Here is a 25,630-nt window from a genome sequence, read left to right on the forward strand (position 1 = left end):
TGTGTAACGTTCCGTTTTTCCATTAGTAATTTCACATTGTTTGTGACACAATCTGAACACAAAATAAACCTTTTTCTTTTCAATCTCAAATTGTAAACTATAAACATACCCATTATCTAAATTCTTATTTTTATTTTCACAGATCTGGGATTCTTCTGAGCAGTCTTCGGTAGCGCTACCCAACAAATATAAATCGGAATATTGACATTCAAAAGCCATATTATTTGTTCTGATTATTTTATTCCGTATCACGGTTAGGTATGCAAATAGACGCCAGATAAATCGTCTTCTTCTTTTGTTCAGTTACAGAATCCATTCTCAAATAGTAATGTTATTAAGTCAGGGAATTTATTTTTACCATGTAAGGTCAAGTTAGAAGTTAGACACACAGAGAGAGATATATATTTTTATGTCATTTTTAGAATCGGTGGACTATAGATAGAATGAAATTTGTGAAACGGTCTTTCTGTGCTTGGCTTTCTAAGTGAGAACGTCTAGTGGTGACAAAATAATTATAAAATTTTGATAGTCATCCATATAACTGGATTTCAACTATAAAGGTAATTATGGGTTGTAAATTGAATAGGGATGGTAGTGAATAATGTTATGAAGTTGTGAATTGAAGCTAACCGTAGAATCAATTGAACTTTTTTTGACAGTAGTTTTTTTATTCTAGTTCTGCCAAGTTAAATTGAATCGGAAAATTGAAACTAAAAGTGAAACAGAAACATCAAAAACCGAAGCAGAATCGGTAAAATTAAAACTGAAACAAAAAAGTAAAATTAAAAGTGAAACTGATACATAAAAAACTGAACCTAACATTCAGGCAAAAGTGAGGCGTAGTAAATTACAAAAACTATTGAGTCGACGAGACCACAAGTGGTTGAGATAGGAGCACCGCTATATGAGAGTTGGGCGAGTGTTTGCAGATCTACCGGAGACTGCAGGAATCCTGGATCACCTGGATCAGAGAAGTCGGAGTGTTAGATTACCAGTCATCGGGTTTAAGTTATATTGATGGCTTCAAAGAATAGGATTTCCATATGATATTGTTGGGTTTAATGCATTAAACCCTTTGGTAAGTTCTTGTATTTATTAGGAATTCTGATCGAGGCCATCATTGGATAAAAACTCATTTTAATCACCGACAATCTGGTTCATTTCTGAATAGTTAGTCCCAAATTTTTTACTTTATTCATTAAATTTTTACACGTTTTTCCTTGCTGAAAGTGTTTCATATCCCTGTGTAGCAACGTTAATTTACAGTGACGAGTGTTGAAAAGGGTGCCCTATTTCTAGAAACTTCTGTAGATGGCGCCCAATTAAGGACTTATTTTCGGTAACCCTTTTCAGCACCCAGTATTGAGCTTCTATAGGGAATATAAGAAACGAACCACGCTCTTTCCTCCGTATTACCCACTGCTAGTCGTGACATTTGTATCGTTATCTTGCTCTGAGTTCAGAAAATAGTAAGGTAACGTTACAAATGTTATCCGTATTTGCTATTGCAGAGCCGATAGGGCAAGTGTTTCACGGCGAAACATCGGATGTCTAGCAGTGAGGATGACAGTGTTCCATGTAAGTGAAATTTTACTCCTTTCACTAATTATATTGTGTAGGAATCCTGTGAATGATATGTGATTAGATTCCATACGATTGTTTGGAATAGAAACGGAATAGAGAAAAGTGTTTTTGGTATAATTCAGTGTTTATATAAAAGTATTTGTTTCGAAAGTATTTCTCTTTCGTGTAATTCATTCTTTGTATGAAAATAGCTGTTTCGAAGAGGGCTTTTTCTTCCAGTTTATATCTGAAAGTTACTTCTTTGCATGATCTGCACATCTTTATATAGAGTTTTTGAAATTTATTGCTTCTTTCTTTTCCTTGTAAGTTTCCCAAATTTTTGTATCAAGAAGGAGAAGTAGAAAGCCAACATTTTTCTTTGTCAGGAAAATAAATTTTGAATGAAATCCATCGATGTCAAATGATGCTTTGATGCTTCAATGTTACTAATTCAATTAATAATGATAAAATAGGTCTGCAAATGCTTTTTCTTAGGCCTCAGAAAACTCAAAATGGAAGAGGGTAGTTAGTGCCAGTCGGGTTTGATTTCGAATTTGATATCAGCAATAAATGAAACTCAAAAGGGCCTATTTGGGCATTTCTAGTATTTTAACTCAAAATAAGTTTTGGAAGCGTACTATTTCTATCTTTTTGATCAAGATCGTCTCAAAAAATGTTATTATATATTTATAATGATTGAAAATTTTGATGTTATGGCTATTGTCATGTTGATTTCACATGTAATCGCGCAATTACGCAGCCGAGACTTTCAGTCTTACTATTTTCATTCGGATTTGAAGGCCGTCTTAGTTTTGGAACTGCTTCCTTTTGGATGCAGTTCCTATCAATTTACCTGCTTGTACGCGGCTACCAAGTATTAGGAACAGAAAAAGGTAAGCAACCGATCAACTGCACATAGCGAACATTGTATACTTTCGTTTAGACTACAAGTCGTTTGGCAACCAAGACAGCACAGTCAAATTTGAAAAAATAATTATTTTTTATAATTTCAATCAAACATACCCAATAACATTTTTTCACGGTAACCCTATTGGTACACGTTCACAAACATATTTTATTTATTGAAATATAATTTTACCTGTTTATCAAATTGGTGAAGGTCGATCTTACTTGGGGTCCTCTACTATTAGGTTAGGAGAGATTAACATCAGACTATTGGACGAATTTAGAACTGGAGGATCGCAAAAGTGCGGCTAGGGACGATTGGCAGGTAGCAAATATAGTAGTAGGTTTCTATAGATGATGAAATGAGTTGTAAAGTAATTTCATCCATATAATATTATCACTACACAACACGTGAAGAAAAATCAAAATTGCCACTCAACAGCAAGTAATTGTTCTGAACTCCACAATCCCCGAAACAATATTCTGATCTTTTCTATGACAGACAATTCTCAATATCATTATTGAAATGTTCTGAACTTTTTTGAATAGGTATCACTTGTTCACATATTTTGTCTCTATTTCAGATTTTCCAAAACGACATTGTTTCGCAGAAAATTTGCTCAAAATGCTGCCAGATTTCCATGAAAATGTTCCAGTTTCGGGAACAATCTATGAAAAACGACCAAATTCTGAAGGTAATTATTTCATATAGAAAATAGTAAAGAATATTTCAAATTGATATGGCAGGTTATTTCAAAATTTTTGCCCGTTTTAATGAGTCTACTTTGAAGTGTAATTTTTTTTTGAAAAAATAAAAGTTGTCTAAACCCCTAGGGTTATTAGCAACAATACATTAACATTTCATGATGTTAATACTATTTACAACATTGAGTCTAGAAACTGTGTGACATTAAAAATAAAAATAAAAATTATATCCTGTGAAGAATTCCTATTTCTGCTAAGAACCCTACGGCATTTCCAAAATTGTTCTCTAAGAACTATCTTCAATTCTGAACTGATGCTGAACTTTTGTCGTTGTGGTACAAAACTGGGACATTTCACTATGATGTGTTTGACTGACATTGGTACCGAACACATAGGGCATATCTTTTCTTCCTCCCCGTTCAGCAAATGTTCATGTGTGTATCGACTATGTTCCATACGTAAACGTATTGCATTTTTCCTCCCCGTTTAGCAAATGTTCATGTGTGTATCGATTATGTCCCATATGTAAACGTGTTATAACAATCTGGTGTCTCCTTTGTGCAGGAATTCTGTTCCATGGTGTAGTATTGGTTTTGATTTCTCTCAATTTCAATCTTGAGATGTTTCATTTGGAATAGCAAAAGTTGAGAATGCTGTGTTTCATTTGATGTTTGAGATCAGTATGGGACAAACTCTGTTGCTCTTGCAGTTTTTCATCATACACGGCTTCACAGGCAATTCTGTCTACCCTCTCATTGTCGATGATGCCAATGTGCGAGGGAACCCACATGAATTCCAATGCGTTGGAGGCCTCGTTGACTGAAAATATATTGCTTCTGATGGACTTTATTAACGAAGAGTTTGAGTATATTTGTTGGATACCCTGCAGTGAACTCAGTGAATCAGTTAAGATAAGTGTTTTGTTGATCTCTTCGTCCTTAGCCAATGTTATCGCTTGGTTTATTGCGAAGAGTTTTCCACTGTAAATACTGCTTATCGGAGACAATTTGAATGCCTTGGATGTGTTGACTGTCGACAAAGCTGCTGTAGTTCCTTGCTTTGATTTTGAAGCGTCCGTGTAGATGTGAGTGAAGCCATCATATTCACTCAAAGATGAGTGAAAGTAGCTGAACAGCAAACTGGGAAGCGTTTCGACTTCGTAGAAATTGGAAAGATATGTATTACAACGGGGTAGAACCAGGAGCCAAGGCGGAGGGTCGGGGTAATTAATGGGGAGATTTTAATGGAATGCTTTGTTTAATTCTGAAATGTATTGATTGATCCTTTGATAGAAAGGCAACGTTATTCTTTTTTCTTCTCAAAAAGCCGACTGAAACGATTGGAAAACGTATAGTCGTATGTCAGGTGACAATTATTGGATAAAACTGAAGATGCGAACGCCAGACTCAGATATTTTCTTTCCATGTGTAATGATGGTTCACCCGATCCACAGTATAGGCTTTCAGAGGGTGTAGTTCTGTATGCTACAAGAGCTAATATCATTGCTGTGTTGTGAACAGTATCTATAATTTTTAGGGCAGCTTTCTTGCTGACGCATATACTATGGATCCATAGTCGATGTTGGTCCTCACCAAAGCTCGATGCAGGAGTATAATCAGTATTTTTTATACGCTTGACTTTGTTCCACACCATGCCCAGAGGTGTTGAACTGCTGATAGATGATACATATTGGGCCCATGATTCTTTTCTGCTATTCTTCATAATCAATCGTGACCTAGCTCTCAGTCTCCTAAAGACTATCACGTTTTCTGGTGTGGGATGACGTTTAAGTCTGTTGAACGCATGTTTGGATTCTTTTATCGCTCGACTACATTCCCGATTCCACCACGGTACCGGAATGTGATTTGGAAGATGTTTCGTCTTTCCTACTGATATTTGTGCAGCATCTGTTATGATTTCAACGATGTACTTTACGCAATCATCAACGCTTTCTCTTAATTGATACTGTGCAACTCTAGCTTCTGATATGTCGGTGAAGAGTCTCCAGTCAGCTTTTTTCAAATTCCATTTTTGCGGTGCCTGTGTCTCCTCGTCATGCGTAGGATGGGAGCTTGAGAGAAGGATTGGATAATGGTCACTGCCTTATATAAATCTGAGAGGATAGAGAAGTCTAACATTGCATGGAGTGAAGGGTCACAGAAACTGAGATATATTGCGCTGTGAATTCCTGAGAAAGAGTTGAATCGAGTTTTTTCGTCATTATTGAGTATCAACATGTTATGTTCATCTACGATGCGCTCTAGAATTCGGCCCCTGGCGTGTGTTGACTCGCATCCCCATATTGTTTTATGACTGTTGAAGTCACCTACTATGAGTCTCGGTTTAGGGATTTGTTGAAAGAGATTATCTGGCTTATCGTAAGTCACTTCACGGTTTGGTGGAATGTAAATGTTGCAAACATTAAACTTTTTTGCACCTTGAAATTTAATAGCTATAGCTTCTAGCTGTGTCGTTAATGGAATTTCTTCGGAGCTATACGTTTGGTAAACGTATAAAGCTACGCCGCCGCTGGCTTTATGTTGATCTGCTCTGTTTCTATGGAAGCAGCTGTAGTTTTTTATGGTATGAGTGTGTTCTCTTTTGAAATGAGTTTCTTGAAGGCATATCATTGATGGCTGGTGTTCCGATATGAGTAACTTTAGCATTTTAATTTGGGTGAGGAACCCTTAAGGGTTCCACTGAAGAATGGTTGATCTAGAGAAAAGATTTATTGTAGTTCCTGAAACGAAGAGTCGCTCTCTGTGTCAGTGAAGGATACTTCTTCGGACAGTAATTGTTTCGCTATCTTTTTTTTGAGTTTCGTGCATTTAGTTTTGATAGATATTTCCTTTAAATACGGATAGATGCTGCCTATCGTACTCAATAAGCCTTGAATATCGTTAGTGTACTGTTTAGCTGCGCTTAGAGGGTCATTGGATTCATAGACATTCTCAAAGAAATCTTTGAGTGATTGTAATTGATCACAAAATTTCCTGAATCGATGAAGTTCTTTGCTGGTTTTATACATTCTTCAGAGGATTTCGTTTCTTTGCTATGAGCTCCTATTTATTGGGGATACTCGATGATGGCTTCCTAAATGAATCGGGTGTCTTTTCATCAGTTGGTGTCAGTGTTTCTGTAATGGTTCTTTTGTTTGTGCACTTGGAGTTTGTAAAAACGGATGATTCACTAGGCTGTGGAGTTGTTTCGTTTTGTTCCAATGGTATTTCTGGAAAAGGAGATTCATTATGACCAGGTGATGGTGGCGATGGTTCGTTTGAAGTTTTGGTTGTTACTGGAGGAAGTAGGATGGTAGGCTCTGTTAATCGTTCCTGAAGTTCAGCAGTACATTGGGAAGATATATGGCCGGATTGACGGCACTTGAAACATGTGAAGTTGTTGAGTGACAGATATACTTTGTACGACGTATTATCTTGAAACACTAAAATTGACTCTGGAATGTTGACATCTTCTGGTGGATTGATGTAGACTTGCCTTCTGAAAGTCAGTATGTGTGCAAAATCGGGATTGGACATGTTGACTCGCAGGATTGTTATTGGTGACAATATCTTCAGGCCTATTTGATGGAGAGCCTGTTCTAGAAAAGAATGGGGAATGGTAGGGCTGACGTTGGAAAAAATCAATCTCTCTGAAGGGGTAATTAGTCTCCTTGCTCGTAAGGTGATTGTACCATGTTCATTCATGAAATTGTTCACCAGTTCTGTATTCGAAAGGTAAATGCAGATTCAGTTGTTTGGGATCCTTGATGCAAATAGAATTTGTTTGGGATTTACGAGATTTCCTAGTGCTAGCAGGTATTCTTGGATTTTTATTCCATCGACTGAAGGAAAAATGATCGCTTGGGTTTTTCTGGAAATTGTTGTTGGCTCACTGCTGTGGAATGAGTCATGGTTTGGTTACTTCGTTGGTCAGGGGTTACAGTTATTGTTGCAGCTTGGCGATTCCTGTTGTCAGAAATCCCAGAAAGAATTGGATCCAACTGGTTAGGTGTACCCATTTGCTTTGAAGTGTAATATCTCGGAAAATATTCAATTCAATCGAAATAAGCTCCAGTTGAAATGCTAACGTAACGCAAGTCAATTTATTCCGTCATCATTAAAATTATGTGCTCGGGATTCGATGAGAAATTTGTCGAAGTGCTTGAAAAGATGGTAATCGGTTGGCGAGAGGACTGAATGGGTGAGTGAGGTAGAACTTCGACGGTGGTTGTCTTGGAGCAGGACCTGCTGACGCAATTTTCGTTACATTTCATCGAGTTCCTCACACTGCTGTAACAGTTCGGCCGGGTTGCAGAAAGTTATGGTGAATCACACCAGCCGCTAACTACCATACAGTAACCATGGTATTTTTTAGTGGATTACGGCCTTCGGTAAGTGCTTGGGTGGCTCATTGGGTTCCAACCACTGTCCAGAACGTCTTTTGTTGTCGTAGAGGATCCACTTTTCATCACACGTGACAATCCGATCCAATAAAGTATCGTTTTGGTTGCGCAAACGCAAAGATGAACGGACCTCGAAACTTGACAATTTCGGCAGCGATTTGGCTGAATGGGGAATGTTCCTCCTGACGAAAATCAAGTAGTTTTCATAAAAGAGCTCTAAAACAACGCATTTTAAACTCATCACTTCAACCTTTTTCTTTAAAAAATCATTTAAATACTTTAAAAAGAGGAATGAAATAATGCATTCAACATTTAAAGGGATTCGTTTCTATTTCACCATTTGGCAACATCGGTTATAGCTAATAAAGGACATGAATAATGCAATCGTCATCGTTGTCCTAGCCCGAAGGCCTTTCAACTGACATCTTCCCTCTGTCTAGTGCCACCACTGTCAAAGAAACCTCTACTCCTCCGAACTTTCCCCCCCGCCACATCACTGACGCATAAGCGCCGTTAATGCGCCAGGACGAATCAGCGAGGTAGAAGACCCCTTCTCTTTATTTACCAAAAATTATTGTACAATGTATATTTTTACAATTTTTCATAATTATCATCAACCTAAATATAACTAATTAAAAATGAAACTTAAAAACAACTCTATTGTTAATTCATGACAAAATCAAATAAAACTATTTCGTTATCCCAACCCATGGCCCCTCACAATATTTCCGCATATATCGGATTCGTGTACAGTTCATTTCCACAGACTCCTGTACAGCCACGACCAGGATGACAGCCCTGTACCCCAGAAGCGACCTTCCCCATTTCGCCTGTGGTGACTTGATAACTCACTCAAATCCTACCCTTTCATCCCTCACCACGCTATCCGTCCGTTCATTCACGAATCTTATCTATTCCTTCTTTTTCCCATTCCCATCCCTTCGACTCATTTCCCCATTCACCCTCTCCAAATTTTTTTTCCACTCTCTCCCTCCAATCCTGTCCCCTATCATGCATCTGTCTATCACATGATCCGCCGTTTCCGGCTCTCCATAGTCACACGGCAGGGAACCTCCGGACCCAGGTTAAATCGCGCCAGGTATCCCGGGAATTTCCCATGCCCGGTGAACAGCTGGATCGCCTTTCGCGACAGATCCAATGATTCATGCCCGACTGCCCCACAAAATCTGTAGAACAGTCGCCCAGTCTCGCCCCTCTCCCATTTTCTTTGCCATTCTCTCTTTATACTCTCTTTTATTCGCTTTCTTTCCTCCACTTTATTATGAATCTTTCTCACACTTACCGAGACTTGCTCCTTGTTGATGCCCTTCTGGGCCTTCTCATGGGCCTTCGCATTTACTACATTCTTGGCATCGTGTCCCCTCCTCCATGTGATTATCCTCTGTATCCTCTGTATCCTTGCAACCCTTTTATTCACCACTCTTCCTGCTTTCACTCGTTCCACAGCTATAGCAGAGTCGCTGACTATCTTCAGATTCTCCTCCATACTCCACATGCCATTCACTCGCTCTATCGCTATTAACTCTGCTTCATTCACGCTGCTCTGCCAGGTGATCCTTTCATTCCCTGTATTCCATTCCTCCCCTCTCCTTTTATACGCCCATCCTATTCCCATTTTTTCTTCCTCCATACTCGCTCCAGCGTCCACGTACACTTCCCTCACTTCCTCTCCCTCCATCTCCTCCAGCAACTCCCCTTGCAGCCAGGGGGAAATTTTGTCTTCACCTCTCACTCTGTCTTCTATCTTACTCTTCCCATTCACTCTCTATTCATGATATCTGGCCCATCCTTCTACCTGAAGTGGCGTCATTCCGGTGATGACGCTGAGCGCAGCCGTTGGTGTCGTTCTGTATGCTCCGCTTGCAGCTAGCAGAAACGGCCTCTGTACCGCACTAAGCTGTCTTCTCACCCTACTGTCATGTGCCCTTTCCCCCCAGACTTGTACCCCATACAGTGCCGCAGGTTTAGCCACCCTTTCGTATATCATCCTTACACATTCTCTCTTGAGTCCAACATTCTTCCCGGTCCACCTCCTCAGTTTTCCTGCCAATTCACTCAGTTTCTTCCTTACCTCTTTGTGGTGGTCGATGAACAGCAGTCCTGTATCCACCACAATCCCAAGGTATCTGACACTCGCTTTTTTCTCTATCTCTCTTCCATTCATTCTCAGTACCGGGAGTCTTTCATCCCTGCTGGTTGATATGAACATGCACTCTGTCCTTCATCTCATTGTACCTCAACCACATCTCCTCCTCCCATGCTTTGCACTCATTCCATACCAACCTCCATCTACTCTCTATGCTATCGACAGAGTTACCCTCGATGATGACAATCTGGTCATCCGCATAGGCCTGCACTTGTATTCCTACTGCTCCAATGCCTTCTCTGATTTGTATGTTCTTGATTCTCTCGAACCACGCCTCCATCACTATCAACCACAGTGTCGGTCCCAGACTTGATCCCTGTGGGCAGCCTCTGTTCACCGTTTCAGAGACCGCCCCGCAGGTGACTGTTCTCTCCCCTATGAAGCTCATGCATGTCCTGCCCACATTTTCCGGCATTCCCATTCGCCTCATGCACACTTCAATCGCCGGTGCCCATGCGGTATTAAAGGCGTTTGACAGGTCCAACGCCATAACCAGACTATGCCTCCTTCTTCTCTTATTTTCTTTTATTCGGTTCATCACTCTCTCCAGAGCCATTACTGTATCCATTCCCCCTCTGAACCCGAATTGATTCGGGGAGAATTTCAACTTTCTTTCACACCATACTTGCATCCTACCGTTAAGATGCCTGTCTAACATCCGGCCCATGCCAGTCAGCAGGCTGATTGGCCTGGGATTTCCGTCCTTCTTCGCTATTCATACTACCTTTGTTCGCTTCCAGACAGGCGCTGAATAGTTTTACAATACACTCGCCCTTCCATTCCATCACCTTACGAATGATTTCGTTCGGGACCCAATCCACTCCTGTTGACTTCCCATCGAGGAGATGCTCCGCTACCGCTCTCAGCTCCCCAATAGTAAATCCAGGCTGACTTTCTCCCCATTATCCATCCTCTCTCTCCCTCCACCAACGCCTAATCGGGATATTTCTCAGAGGATCGTCCTTGGGGAAGTATTTGGCCAGCAGCAACCTGATGGTCTCCTCCCTCCCCTCGGTGAAGGTACCATCCTTCTTCAAGACGTTAGTAGGCATCTCCTCCGCTCTATCGTTGTTGAGGAGTCGATGGGCTCGGTCCCATGGATTTTCATCCTGGATCCGCTCCACTCTCTCCCTCAACCAGTTGATTCTTGTTCTCCCTATCGCTCTCTTTTACCTATTCCTTTCCCTCCTGTGCTCTTCCATCCTTCGTCTCCTCTCCTCTCCTCCACTCGCACTTTGTGCTTCCCTCCTCATTCTCCTTACATGTCTTCGTAGGCTTTCCAGCTCTACGCTCCACCATTCTCTCTCCGCGTCCATTACCCCCTTCACTCCTAGGTATAAATTTCATGCACGCTTCTTTCATTCTTTCCTGAAGCTGTAGTGCTTCCCTGTCTATGTCCTCTTTCGTTTCCAACCTCCCTGGCTGATATCCGTGCATTGTCTGAATCCAGCCCAGTTGGTTCCTTTAACATTCGTCACCATTGCTCTCCTCATCTTTGGTAACCCCATCAAGCAAAACTCAATCATCCTGTGGCTAATAAAGGACAATGAATATGTTACCTGTATGAGACAAACAAAGATGACATATTTCAGAGGCGTGCTGTTCTGTTTACTTATATTCCGAGTTCCGAGACATTCTGTGACATATGACATTTTGTGCATCTAACCTATCTTCCTCTATATAAATAAATAACAATACCACCTTGTGAAGGTGGTATTGAACTATAATTTATATTTTGCCTTAATTGTTGATTTATAAAGATAATTTTCCTTTTATGAAGTAGAATATGTAGGTACGTATAAATGATTTCTAGGCGTTGTTGCCAATATGTGAATTAGAAACAAATCCCTTTAACAATTAAAACCTAACATTTGAAACATCAATTTGGATACTTTTCGAAGTGAATTTGAAAAACTCATGAATTTAACTCAACTTTATTTAGTTCAAACTTGCATTTGCTGTAAAAACCCAAATTGAGGAACATTCCCCATTTGAACACGCAGAGAAAATTCGACCGAAAATAGCTTGACGACATCGTATAGTAATAAGCTGAAAAGAGGCAAAAAATTAAAATCTTTAAAAAAAGTTAACAGCATGAATGTATAGACTATAGAGTACAAAATTCTCTATCGATCTGTATATACCAGGATACCGTACAATAAATATTTATTGAGACTGTCAAAATAACTCTAATCTATTTTTTCAACAACGTCACAGCTCACATATATGTAACATCAAAGTTTTACAAAACATCAAATGTGACTATACAGAATGTGAAAAATGCACGAAAAAAACTCCAACATTCTCCCCTCCAGTAATTGTCCCATCAACAATTACTCGTCCTTCGTTCTGATAGTATACTAGCAACACATAACCTGGAGACTGGTCTTCAGAAAATCATGTTCTTGGCTTTTCCATCCTTTGCTAAATAGAGATGAACTATTTTTCCTTTGAGCCAGCAGTTCCGAGGTGCGTTAGGTTCATATATTATCTATTTTGAGAGGATTTTGTCCATTGTGTCATTTGCTTCTTTCAATTAGCTATGGCACATACTCACGTGGCCAACGTTGCTAGAATATGTCGGCAGTCTTCTGAGCTGCCATCTATTTCTTCAGGAGATGTCAATTCGTTTCTTCAATCTTTGCACACTGTAATGCAGCATATAATGGCTGAATCAAAAAATGGTTTGGAGTCGGTGCTTCAGAATCATTTGGATCCGTTGATACGTGCGTCAGTGGTCGGGACATCAGATTGGTCCTTATTTCCGCGAAGGCTGTTCTGAAGACATATGCTTGGGGATATCATTCCCTCCACATTTCCTTCAAAGGTTTCTTGATATATTGTATCAAACGTTCCCATACGCTCCATATGCGGGTTAAATGTCCATTTTGCATTTTTCAATGTGCAATATTTTTTTAATTTCCTCTTGGTCCTTATTCTGAAGATTTTCTGCCAGTTCACCTTTCGCTCCTTTGAAGTTGGTTCCATTATCGCTGAATATTTCTTCTGGGAAACCTCTTCTGCAACCAAATTGTATGAATACGTGAATGAATCCATTGGTGGTCATGTCTTGAACTATTTCTAAGTGGGCAGCTCTTGTAACCGTACAAGTAAATCATATCGTTTCTCGTGTGATCTTTTCACAGTTATTTCAATTGGTCCAAAATAGTCCACTCCGTGTTTGATAAACGGTCTAACAGTGGGTTCGAGTCGACAAAATGGCAAGAGGTATTTTTGGAGAACTTTTTCTGTTTTGACAAATTTGGTAATTTTCCCAACAGCTTCGAACTGCTTGGGGTAGATTATTGACAACTGTTTCTTGATCATGATGGTTCACGAGTTCATGATGGTATTTAATGATTAATTTTGTGATTTCATGTTTGGCATTCAATATGACAGACCTTTTGGTGTTTTCATTCACAAATGCATTATTAATTCTTATAACATTTCATCAGTCCTACGATTCCATCAAATGAACAATAGAATGTATACAATTTATTTGACGGCGAGAATTTTGCCTTTCATTTGAGGATCAACATTTCATCAGGGTATGATTCAAACTGTACCTTTTTCCATAACTGAAATTTTGCTCTGTCCAATTCCAGTACATCAAGTTCCCCATCTTTTCTGTTTTTTCTGCAATTATTTACGAATCTGAACATCCATGCGATTGAACGTAGTAATTTTTACTATTTTGTGTGTACGCAAAGTCAGGACCATTTATCCATCTGCTTTCAGCTGAGAAATTCGTTTTATCATAACTCTTGGTTGCTTCATCTGCAACGTTCTGCTTTGACTGAACATACTTCCATTCAAAAACATTGCTTAATTCTTGTTTTGCAAGGTCCAGTTAACAAAAAATCATTCAAACTTACTTCGTTGGACCTCGCAGAAGAATCAAAAATGATTATCATTTTGTTAGGTTTGTTTGTTATTCCAAAATGAGGAAGGAACTAAATTCTGTCCACGTTACATTTGATTTCTTCAGAATCAATATTAGAAATATAACCTTTACTTACCTTAGTCTCATTTTTCTGATCTAGCTCATATTTTAGTGAAAACACCTGCTTTGTCATCACAATCCCACGGAGTTCTTCTTGTCATCCAGCTGACTCATATCCATCTGATCCAATTGGATCCTTGCAAGTAGATACTGACTCAATTCTTTCTTTGAAGGTGGTTGACAATGTTTCGTGGTGCATCTCATTAGTTCGGACTTCCATTGTCTAATATGATATAAATAGATTTGAAATACCTGAAAGAATCTATAAAAACTGAAAAGATTAGCTAAGCAAAAATACCGAAATTACAATGAAATAAAATACAAGCAACAATTAAAAACAAGAAATGAAAATTAAAAGATTCCAAGCCAAGTTACTTCACCGACGTTTCGATTGTTAGTATCCACAATCGTCTTCGAGTGATGACTGGACTTATTCCTCCGAGATCTGACTATTCATAGGTCATTCGAGTGCTTTCAACTATTTCCTTTTCCTTCTCTCCGCTTCATCGGTTTTAGCGGGAGCTGACTGTTTGGCGGGAGTTTGTTGGGTTCCGCTTGATTTCATATGTTGCGTATCTCTACGCTAGCTTGGCTAAATGCGTTGTTGGACAACATATATGCGGCTTCTTTGAATTTTTTTCTAAACCAGTGTTTCTCCTTGTGGATGATTTCACCTTGAGATCACTTGATGTTATGCTGATGAGTTCATCCTGCTATTCCTGATTTGCTGGTTTCTCATCGTTGTGTGTGTTTCTTGTCCTAGGCAATGCGAACCTTCAATGGCCTCTTAGTTTCAGCAATGTATGATTCTCCGCACTCGCGCTCTTGTTGTTTTCTAGCCAAAGTCTGTTTCACCATCACTTTGGAGTAACCATTCCGTTGGAGATCATGTTTGATGATGCCTAGTTCCTTATCGAGACCTTCCTTTGCATTACAAAGCCCGAAAGTACGGTCTAATAGAGTCCTGATAATTTCTCTCTTAGTCGACTGATGGTGGTTGGACTCCTGGTTCAGATACTGTCCCGTGTGAGTGGGTTTTCGGTATACATAATGTTTCCCATTTAGTGTCGGTCCTCTTCACCAATACGTCTAAGACTTCCTTTTCCATTATGAAAGTGATGGAAGGACTTACATTATTGATGTACTTCAGGAAAGTGTCTAGTTCTGTATTCCCATGGTTCCATATTATGAACGTGTCATCAACGTATCTCAACCAGACTCGGGGCTTCTTGTGGGTTTCTTCAATGGCCAGAGTTTCCAAACCACTCCGTATATATGTTGACCATAGCCGGTGAAAGAAGAGATCTCATTGACAGTCCCTCATATTGCGTAAAGAATTGGTCCTTCAGTTGGAAATAGCAGTTTCGTACACAGCATCCTAGTAATTCCATGATTACTTGTATCGGTAAGTTCGTTCTATCATTCAGCTCCATCTTCGAATAGCTTCCTTTGTATGATTTGAAGTGCTCCTTCGATTGGAACGTTAGTGTAGAGGCTTTCTACGTTAATCCTGCTCTATGACTTCGATAGTCCCTAGTAGTTCGATAAAATGCCTTGAATTCTTCACAAAAAATGAAGTTTTTCCTTGCAGTGGTTTTATTATTGGTAGTAAAAATCTGGACAATCTCTGGAGCTAATGATCGGTCTGAGCGGTCTGAGGAGCGATGTTAGCGATGATCTCTCTTTTTTTGCTGAAAAATAGACTTGGTGTTTTTTCAAAGTCTGGTACTACTTCCTTTCAATTGATGCAGTAGGGTCCCGTACGATCTTCGTGTATTGTACTTTCTGAAGAACCACTTCGATCTTCTGTTCGTAGAGATCAGTATCCATCACAACAGTAGCGTTTCCCTTATCTGCAGGTAAGATCTTGATGGTGTTATCTCTACGTGAGCCTTTCAGAGTTCTTCAGTCATCGTTGCTGATGTTAGATGTTGGAACTGATTCTCGATCTAACTGTTCTCTGATTTTCCATCTGAATTCTTCTGCCTCGATCTGATCAATAAGGGAACTGATGGATTCCACTGAAGTTATTATTTCCAAAGTGGGCACAGATGTTGGCGCAATGGTGTAGTTTAGACCTTTCCTCAACAAGGATTCCTCTATGTCCGTGAGCGGGCGGAAACTCATGTTGATGACGTTGGCGGCTTCATAGTTTTCCTGTTTTCGGTCTGCATTTAGGCATTGTTGCCTCACCAGCTTTCCTCTCTTCCTGTTCTGGGTATTCTCCATGTCTTGTCGGTTCTTCAAGCACTTGCTTTCAATCTTGGCAAAGATTGGTCCATGATCATATTCCAAGACATCTCTTCTTATTTCTTCAAATCGTTCTATGGCATCCTGCATCAGAGTTGACCTCTTCCAACGGTGGTAATTAATTTGAGACCTTATCAGTACTCCGCTGGCGCGGTCCAATATGCGTTTGGCTCTCTCTTTTTCCTGGGATTGGCGATTTCAGCAGAACACCTTTGGGTATGATGTCGTCTCTAGCTCTGCACAAGAAACTGAAGAAACTGAGGAGTTTCTTCTTTGGCAAGTTTGACCATAGTCTTCTCATATCCTCGGAATAAGTCGCTGGTTCCGGGTCCGTACCGGGTATTCAATATCTGTTCGAAGGTGGTGAAGTAACTTGGCTTAACATATTTTAATTCTCATTTCTTGTTAATGATTTTTAATTTTCAGTTCTTGTTCATTTCAATGTCAATGTTAATTTTTAATTGTTGCTTGTATTTTATTTCACTGTAATTTCGGTATTTTTGCTTAATATAATTGTTAAATCTTTTAAATTTTAATAGATTCTTTCAGGGATTTCAAATCAATTTATATCATATTAGACAATGGAAGTCTAAACTAATGAGATGCTGACTCAATTCCTTCAATTTAGACTAGTTTCATTGCAAGTTCCAAATCTAAGATTTCTTGTTTTTCCAAAATTTCTTGCTGATTTTTAATTTTCATCTGTTTTTTTTTATCTGAATTTCGATTTCGCATTCCTTTTGACGTCTCAATATTTATTGTGCTAACGTTTTTGCTTTCATGAGATTTACCACGTACAGAATATTTCGTCTTGCTGTCGTTAACTTGTTCTCAATTCAGACATAATACTGGATTTGTATTACCAAATTGCTGCTCTTTATAGGCAACGAATGACCATATGATTTGACTTTACATGTGAATGAGGTATTATTGGAAATATCCGGCCCGAAGGAATATATGATTTGATTTTAACTGTAAATGAGATTTTCACTCAATTTACAAAACTTTAACACATGTTCAATACTGATATTGAAGGCTTGTTCAATACTAGTATTGAGCACGCCTAAAAAAGCTATTTCATTATTTCATAGTAAAGCACGTGTTGCGTTTTTTATGAATTTAGCGAAAATCTCCCAATGAAAGTCCAATTTAAATACGTCAAGCAACCCATGAACCCAAGTTATGATGATGTTTTGGTTTTTATTTATACTTCCCGTTCAACCTTTTCTAGTTCTCCTGAAAGGACTCCGCATAATCTGTAGCTTGCCTTCCACCACCTTTTCAATTGCATACAGCTTGAACATATTCTGACGGAAATGCACGTAGGACACAGATAAAGTGTCTACTAGCTTGTACGCAAAGCATTCAGATTGCCAGCTCATATTAGGCATCTAGCAATGTTGTCAAACTACCTCCAGAACATTTTAAGCCAGAGGTTCCAATTCTATCTGTCAAGTTAGAAAATATAAATCTGAACTCAGAAAAGTATTCCTGTGAAAAAATGGTGATTACGTCATTACTCACAGATAAGTAACCCTATTTACTGAATAATTTTTGTCAAACAATGAATGGAAATCAAAAATTCACCTGTTTTGGGAATTCCGAATATTGTTCATGCAGTTCATAATGTATGTGTTACTTTATGGGAGGCCTGTAAAAACATATTTTCATTTTTCTTTCAATAAATATATTTATGTATTTTGAGGTGTTTTCTGGCGTTTGATCGTATTCGTGTTTTCAAAAACTATTCGTAGTGACGTCATTAATATTAAGATTCGCCAGAATGGAATGATTCAATTTGTGCCAGATGTCAAATTCAATAATAAAAAAAACTCTTCAAGTTCCTTTTACCTCAATTAAAATCAGATTTGTGCTTACAGCTTTATTTTGTACATGCTTACAACGTATTTGATGAAATGTTTTCAGCACTTTATAAACTATAACGATCAAAAGCAGAAACTGACAACCGACGTAACGTACTTCAAACTCCGTTTCAAAACCAACCTCACGCTAGTTTCAAATCATAGTTGATGTGACGAACGAATACGTTTTGAATACATGGGCGCCAGAAAACGCCTTTGAACAGTAATCTTTGAACGTAACATGATATGCTTAATATATTGAATGTCTTTTGATTATAAGAATTAACGTGAGATTGCTAGAACTAATCAGACGATACACAGTGAACATTCATTGCCCTGCATTCACTTTATAGAGATAGAATAACTCTATAGAATAACACAAAGTGACAATTCGAATACTTACAATGGCTATATCCGAGCAACCAAATAAAATACAAGAAATCGCTAAAAACAACTTCCATAATAGGGAGGATAAACAAAATTATGTAATAGCTAACTTGTTCTCACTTACCCTCTTGCCCCCAGCTACCCCAACTTTATATTCTTAAACGGCAACCCCCCTACTTGTGATACATTGTCCAAAAGCTCTTAAGAAATGCTCTTTAATGGTACCCTACAAAGCTACATTCGATGTAGTAGTTTTTGGTTTATTAAATAAAACACTATTTATTTGAATTGAAATTTTATTTACTATTATTAATTTAAGAAATATTTAAAATGATTTCCATTCTTTTCGAAACAATAATAGATAGAGTATATTTTCAAACTCTTGACGTACATTGGCAAATGTTTCTCTGGAAATAACTTGGCATTCTTGGATTATTCTTTCCTGCAATTACTCTATTGAGTCAGGTCGCGTCTCAAAAACAACACATTTTAGATTGCCCCAGAGGAAGAAATCAAGAGGAGATAGGTCAGGGGATCTAGGAGGCCATTCAATAGGACCTCCTCTTCCAATCCATTGATTAGCATAATTATCATCTTACCTTTGTCTAACTGGAACTACATAATGAGGAGGTGCCCCATACTGTTGAAAATATAAATTTTCTTCCAAAGACAAATTGTCGTGTAGGTATGTCTCTCTGATTCTCTAATTCATGAACTATTCGAAGTTCCATAGATCTTTTAGCATGTGAGCATACATTTCGCCATTTGAATGTCCTTCTATAAATACTGAACCAATAATTGCATCCCCCAATATACCAGCCCAAACATTAACTTTTTTGGGATATTGCGTATGCCCTTCTCTAAATAGTCATGGGTTCCCGCCGCTCCAGTAACGACAGTTTCGTTTATTTGCGTGCTTATAAAAAGTGCACTCGTCTCTAAAGCAAATATTTTTTATGAGCCGAGGTTCTGGGAATAATTCTGGCTGTCATAATTTCACAAAATTTAAATCTTCGGTCAGGATCATCGTCACCAAGTTCTTGAAGGATGTGCATTTTAAATGGATGAAATTCATACTTTCCTCACAGATTCGCGGGATAATCCTGTTGCTATAGCTGCCTGACGAGTCGCTAAAGTATACAAACTGTCCTAGTAAGTACTAAGTACTTCAATTTGCGTTGCTTCGTCCAGTAATCTTGGTTAATTCCTTTATTTTCATTTGTGACAGTACCAGTGTTTCTTGAAATTTTGCTACCAGTTAGCGAATGTACACGTGACTTACATTTCTCTCCGGGTACTGGTTAAATTTTTTTAGTTGTACCCAACAAACACTGATCTTCTCTACCATAAATAAAAATCATTTTCACACGTTCAGCTGTGTTATACACCATTGTTGCAAATGAAAATTCTGTTTCTTGCATACAACTTATCGAAATAAAAATTAAATGTATTAATAATAAGAGTGTCGTTTTGTGTCTTGAAGTAAAAAATATAATACAAAAATACCTCTCAAAAACGAATATTTCAAACATCCCTATTTTGTTACTTTCACTCATCAACTAAGTAAATTTTTTTCAGGTACAAATAAACAAAAATAATTCAGGCTAAATTTACTACATCCATTTTTCTTTGTCCCCATTATGGAAGTTATTTTCAGCGATTTCTTATATTTTATTTGATTGCTCAGATATAGCCATTGTAAGTTTTCAAATTGTTACTCTGTATGTAATTGTGATGTAAACTGTAACTCATTCGAAAGTTATTAAAAAATATTTGATATTTGTAGATGAAAATCAAAATATACTCTTTGAATGAAAAGTGAATATCTTTTGCAACTCGAGATCTTCAATTTTTTTTTAACAAAAGTACTTATTTTTCAGAACCGATATGCGGAAATGCTGATAAATTCCAAAGTCAAACTGAAAATCCCTAATACAAACATTACAATCTCGGCAGAGAAAGTGGAACCGAAGCAGGAATCGAAAACAGAAGTCAGTAAGACGAAATTATTAGTTCATCCCAGTATAACTGAGCTATTCAAATATCACCCTCAAATAAGACTACCATCAGTATGCCTGAACTCGAATATTTCCACTTACGTTTCATTGGAAATGAATGCAGTAGAAAAATATTTCCGAGATCGAAAATTAGATATGCAGAAATATTGTCAGTTTTCATCAAAATGTTATAGAAGAATTGCAAAGAAAAAGGGCTCCGCTAAACCCTTAAGTAAGCCAAAGGCTTCAGAGGTTCCAGAAAAGGCTATTGTGAGAAAAAAAGTTATTGACCCTCAGCGAAAAGAACCTGATGATACCGTAAAGTCAGTATCTACTACAGTAAAAAATAATACACCTCCTCATATAAGCATCATAGTAAAAGAGAAAAAATCGGTTGAAACGATCAGTGTCCCCATTAAAAATGTCAAAGAAAAGCCCACATCAGAAGATTCAAATACATCTAATAAAAGAAAACTCACATCAGAAGATTCAAATACATCTAATAAAAGAATACTCACTCCCGAAGATTCATCGGCAGAAAAAAATCTGGAAAAACCTACATTTATTGAATCTCTGGGCCTGACTCCTAAAAAGAAATCAAATTGCGACACAACCGGTACATTGTACCTTGACAAGTCTGTACCATTATTCATGTGTGACATTTGCAATTCTCTTCAGTATAGTGCCAAAGAACTAAAAAGACACAAATTGAAACATCTAAAATGTCAATTTTGTAAGTTGAAGTTCAAATCGATTGACTGGAAGCTTATACATATAGATAAATATTGCAAAATAAAGAACATGATGAACAACTTGCCTGCAGTTGAATTGGAAAAAGTTGAGTTCAATATCAAAGTACGAAATGAATATTCAGATGCATTTTGTAGCTTCCCACCAATACCTGGTCTAAAATCAGATAATGAAATTGGAACGAAGGACCCCGAAAACTCGAAATCGCTAGAATCCACCGAAGTTTCGCCAAGCATCATGGAAAACAGTAATATTTCAATGATCAATACTCCAGAAGTAATTGAAATATTATCTGATGAAGAAGATTCTGCATTGCCTCCAGTATGTTCTACTTCTACAATTCCTCATCATTCAGGGACCAGTCAAAATATTGTTTCAAATACTTTTGGACAAGCTCCTACTGCTTCTAAAAAAGATATTCCAGTTACTGCGCCGCCTAGTGGAGTACTGAAGTCCAATGTTGACAGAATATCTGCTCCGGTAGATAATCCAGCAACACCAACAAATGTAGAACAAAACATACCATCATACATAGTGAAACCCGATATTAAAATCAGAAATGCTGCGATTGTAGACATATTTGATCACAAAGCTTCAGACGCAAAAGTTGTTAAAGATCTTTTGACGAAATTCCAACTGGTACAGTCCCAATCTGAAACAACCACCCAAACGGATCTACCTTCAAATGACTCGATAACTGTAAATAGTCAAGAAATTACTACTGAGTTGAAGAATCTTAGGCACCAACTACTTATTTATAAGATACCTGTTTTTATCACCAAAGGTGAATTCAAAGTTTCCTACGAATATAAATCAGCTACTACCAGAGTGAAAAAACGTTGTCTATGGAATGATTTGATATGCAATGATTTGAAGAAAATCGACAATGGTTTCATTTCTTCGAAAACTACGTCTTTCAATTCGAATCATGAATACACAAAAAAATCATTGAACAATAACAATTCTGTGATAATTCAAAATTCATCAAACATTCAGGTTAGTGGAACAGAAGCATCCGTAGGGCAAAATATTTCTAAGATCTCCAGTGTTTGTTCTGAACTTTCAAAGGCAATCCCTGTTCAAACGCAGTCGAGTAGTTCATATATTCAAACCAGTTCTAGCATCACCGTACCTCAAGTTTTCAATACTATCGGAAATGATAATCCAACATTAAGTTCTACCGGTTTGAGTTCTATCCAACATCCATCAAATAATTTATGTATTCAGAGTGATATCAGCATCTCCAGTACTCCAGTATTCAATACAGTTAACACTGGAACAACTATGATAGGTACTTCTGAATCTCTAGGACTGAGTAATGTCTGGTCTTCGTCGAATAATTCATTTATTCAAAAAGGTTCAACATGTAATACATCAGTTTTGAACACCGGCAATATTGGAACGACAAACGTCAGTAATACCGGATCTCCAGAAATGAGGCGCATTCAACCCGCTTCAAATATCTCATTTATTGAAAACAATGCTGCTATATGTAGTACATCAGTTCCAACTACGACTGTAGGTATTGCAGGATCTTCGAAAGTAAGTTGTGTTCCAGCTCCTTCAAATACATCATTCATTCAAAACAGTAATACCGTGGGCAGTACACCAGTGTTTGATGCCACCAGTAATGGATCTACCACTTTAACTACTTCTAGAGCACCAGAAGTGAACTGTCTTTCTCCTTCATTCCGTTATACAGGCACCACAGCAGTCCCACAGTTGAAGGTACCGGCTAGCTTCAATACATTTTGTATTTTGCCCAGCACATCAACCAACGCCAATAATAATATTCTCGCGAATTGTGATAATTTGACAGAGCGTACATCATTTGCAACTGAGAATACTGTTCCCACTAGTGTATTCTTAGCTCCTGTTAGTGATGTTTCGACTCCCGCCAGTGCTGCGCTGAATGACTTTTCAGTGACTCCTACCGCCACATCAGAACTGAATAGCGTGTCAGTTTCTTCCAAAGTGGGTATTAGGGTTAAAGACATAAGTGAACTCACTTAATGTTTGTGTATAGTATATTTGTTTTATTTTATTGACTGAATCGATCCACTGCTTGTGATTCCTAATTTTTTTTATTGTTAGACATATTTGAATAAATATTTGTATTATGTGTTAATTTTCATCATATCCTAAAACATTAAAAACAAACTGAACCGATTCAGAGGGTTGTTCCTCGAGTTATGATCGAATACGTTAGCACACATATTAAATATTGCTCTACGTTATTCTTTTTGACACGTTCGCAGAATGTACAATTTCGAGAATTGACCTCCAGATCTTCTACTTGGACTTCTAAACTAAGAAACTAATGATTTAATGAATTAGAAAGTAGAGCAAATCAGGTAACTTAGTGATGATACATAAATGGGAAAAAATGAAGGGGAGAGAAACTCAGGAAAAAACAAAAGACAGGATATAATAATGAATTGACTTTGTTCATCAACATCTATATTAAATATCGAAGCGTCAGTTATACCTGCATTTCAGCTAAGGAAGAGAAATGAATGTGATGTGTTTCAAATAATTCTGAACAAAAATGATGTTAAGAAGAACTACATCTTAGCGCCATTGGAAAGAAGAGTTTATCCAACATCGCAGACGCCATTTCATGATGAAGAAATATTTAGTATTCGAAAATGAATTGTTAGCCATCGTATAGGCAAAAAAACTTTATACCGTATTTGTATCGATCAACGACATTGTAACGATTGGTGAACCTTCACAAGACTTAGACGATTTTTCTATTATTGTTGATATTGGTAATGACCACAATGACATATTAAATAATACAAGCGACTACTCCATTGAAAATGAACAATCAGTCACCGAAAATTGATCAATTGTCCAACCTTTGAAAATAACAATGAAACTTTCCCTGTCAACCGAAATTATGAAAACCATACCATCCACTTTTATGCCAATTATAAACAACCCAAATGTAGATTAGGCTGTCAATTATGGGTAAAATAATAATTTTATTCGAGAATAAAAACGCTAGTTCAGTTTTTAAGAAATTATTTTCAAAAAAGGCGTAATCGATTTCATTGAGGAATATATTAGTCCTGATATTCATTACCGCTTTGAGAATCCTGAACCATTTTCAGGTATTCTACAGTTTAAAAAAATTCTATCAAGTTAAAGTAATGTTCAAAAAAGCTAATAGATATTACAAGAAAAAAATTAAAGAATCCATCAAAAACTATCTCCGAGACAATTCTAATTAACGTGGTATAGATGAAACCCTAAAAAGGATCGAAGAAAGGTACTATTGGACAAATATGATAAGTTCCTGTGATGCACTGTTTGGAACCTTTGGTGTAGTAATGAATATTACTGTTTTTTATCCCAACACGAAACAGTTATTTCAACACCTCGACACGTGTTTGATCACCAAGTGATCATTTTCAAGAGGAAGATTAAAGTTTAATTTTTCACTTTCAGTTAAAAGTTTAGCACAAATAAAACTTAAAACAGCACGATATTGGTTAGGATAAACACGTGTTTTCACTATCGACTGGCGTTCAAGACTAACGGTATTTTATTTATTATAGCAGATATAAGACCCTAACCACGCACAGATGTCTCAAGGTTACAATGGCGTATAAATTAAGAGACTGGATTTCATTTTTCCTGATATTCTTATATTTATAACTTATGTATATTTTATATCATAAGTGTAAGTTACAATGACTGATAGAAAAATATTTTAACATATATTACAACTATAGAGATATATATACGTGGCGTACTCATGCATATTATGACGATTACAACTTTTTGAATCGTTATAGGTCAAAAACGGTGGTTCTTAAGAAAACAGTATTTAGGTAGCTTTACTCCTATTTGTTGGTCTAATTTGACCAGACTATTTCCGCACTTTGTGAACTATAACGATCAAAATAAAGCAGAAATTGACAACTGACGTAACGTCCCGTCAAATTCAGTTTCAAAACCAACTTCACGCTAGTTTTGAATCATCATGAATACGCTTCAAATCATACTTGATATAACGTCAGCGGTTCAACGCCAGAATGAATGTATTTGAATCACAGACGAATACGTTTTGAATACATGAGCGTCAGAAAACGCCTATGTTGTCACGTACCACAAGCATTGCCAAAAATGTCTAAATTTTGCTTTGACTGTGCTCACCGTCGAACGTGTAATAGGTCTATCGGGATATTTATTGGTAAATAAGTTACAAACCCCGGTTTCGTTTCTGACATGGGGGTGGGCGGACAAAGAAGTTACGCGGACGCCATTGTTGGAGATGGAACCCAGTTCATGTTGTGAATGTCCGCCGTTTTATAACGTGCAAGCATAAATTAAAAATAGTGTTAATAAACATTGTTTAAGTGTTTTAAATAAATAATGCTCTCATTCACGCCGGGGTGGACCGGATGTCCACGTGGGAATAGGATTGCAATGGATAATCTTTTAATGAAGAAGACGTTAATATTATATGTATGTATATGTTCGCCGCAAAAAGACGTGCCTATCAAATAATAATAATTTGGGAAGAAAAAAAATGAGGTGTAGTATTGCGTAAAGCAAGACTTCTGCACTCCCCGGATAAAGTTTTTATTATAGTTTTTACTATAATAAAAAGATTACTGGTCATAATAG

At 37.6% G+C, this 25,630-nt stretch overlaps 1 protein-coding gene across 11 annotated transcripts in view; it reads left to right on the plus strand.

Moving 5' to 3' along the window:
* LOC111509861 (zinc finger protein Paris) overlaps positions 1-25,630 on the plus strand; it is a 64,510-nt gene that overhangs the window by 13,796 nt on the left and 25,084 nt on the right. For 5 of the 11 annotated variants that reach the window (XM_074178311.1, XM_074178312.1, XM_074178313.1 and 2 more), the window contains 2 exons: positions 3,054-3,164; positions 20,126-23,114. The exons of 4 other annotated variants lie outside the window; for them this stretch is intronic. In XM_074178311.1, coding sequence (XP_074034412.1) covers positions 3,054-3,164; positions 20,126-23,005 — 2,991 coding nt within the window. In that variant the 3' untranslated portion in view covers positions 23,006-23,114. Of the gene's footprint in view, positions 1-417; positions 561-676; positions 1,079-3,053; positions 3,165-18,795; positions 18,931-20,125; positions 23,115-25,630 lie in introns of those variants that run through there. 2 more of the 11 variants (XM_074178314.1, XM_023165699.2) reach the window with 2 other exon arrangements.

The sequence above is a fragment of the Leptinotarsa decemlineata genome, unplaced genomic scaffold (genome assembly GCF_025532065.1).
Source record: "Leptinotarsa decemlineata unplaced genomic scaffold, Ldec_3_MD MMD2_tig00003736_RagTag_RagTag, whole genome shotgun sequence".
NCBI classification, from domain to species: domain Eukaryota; kingdom Metazoa; phylum Arthropoda; class Insecta; order Coleoptera; family Chrysomelidae; genus Leptinotarsa; species Leptinotarsa decemlineata.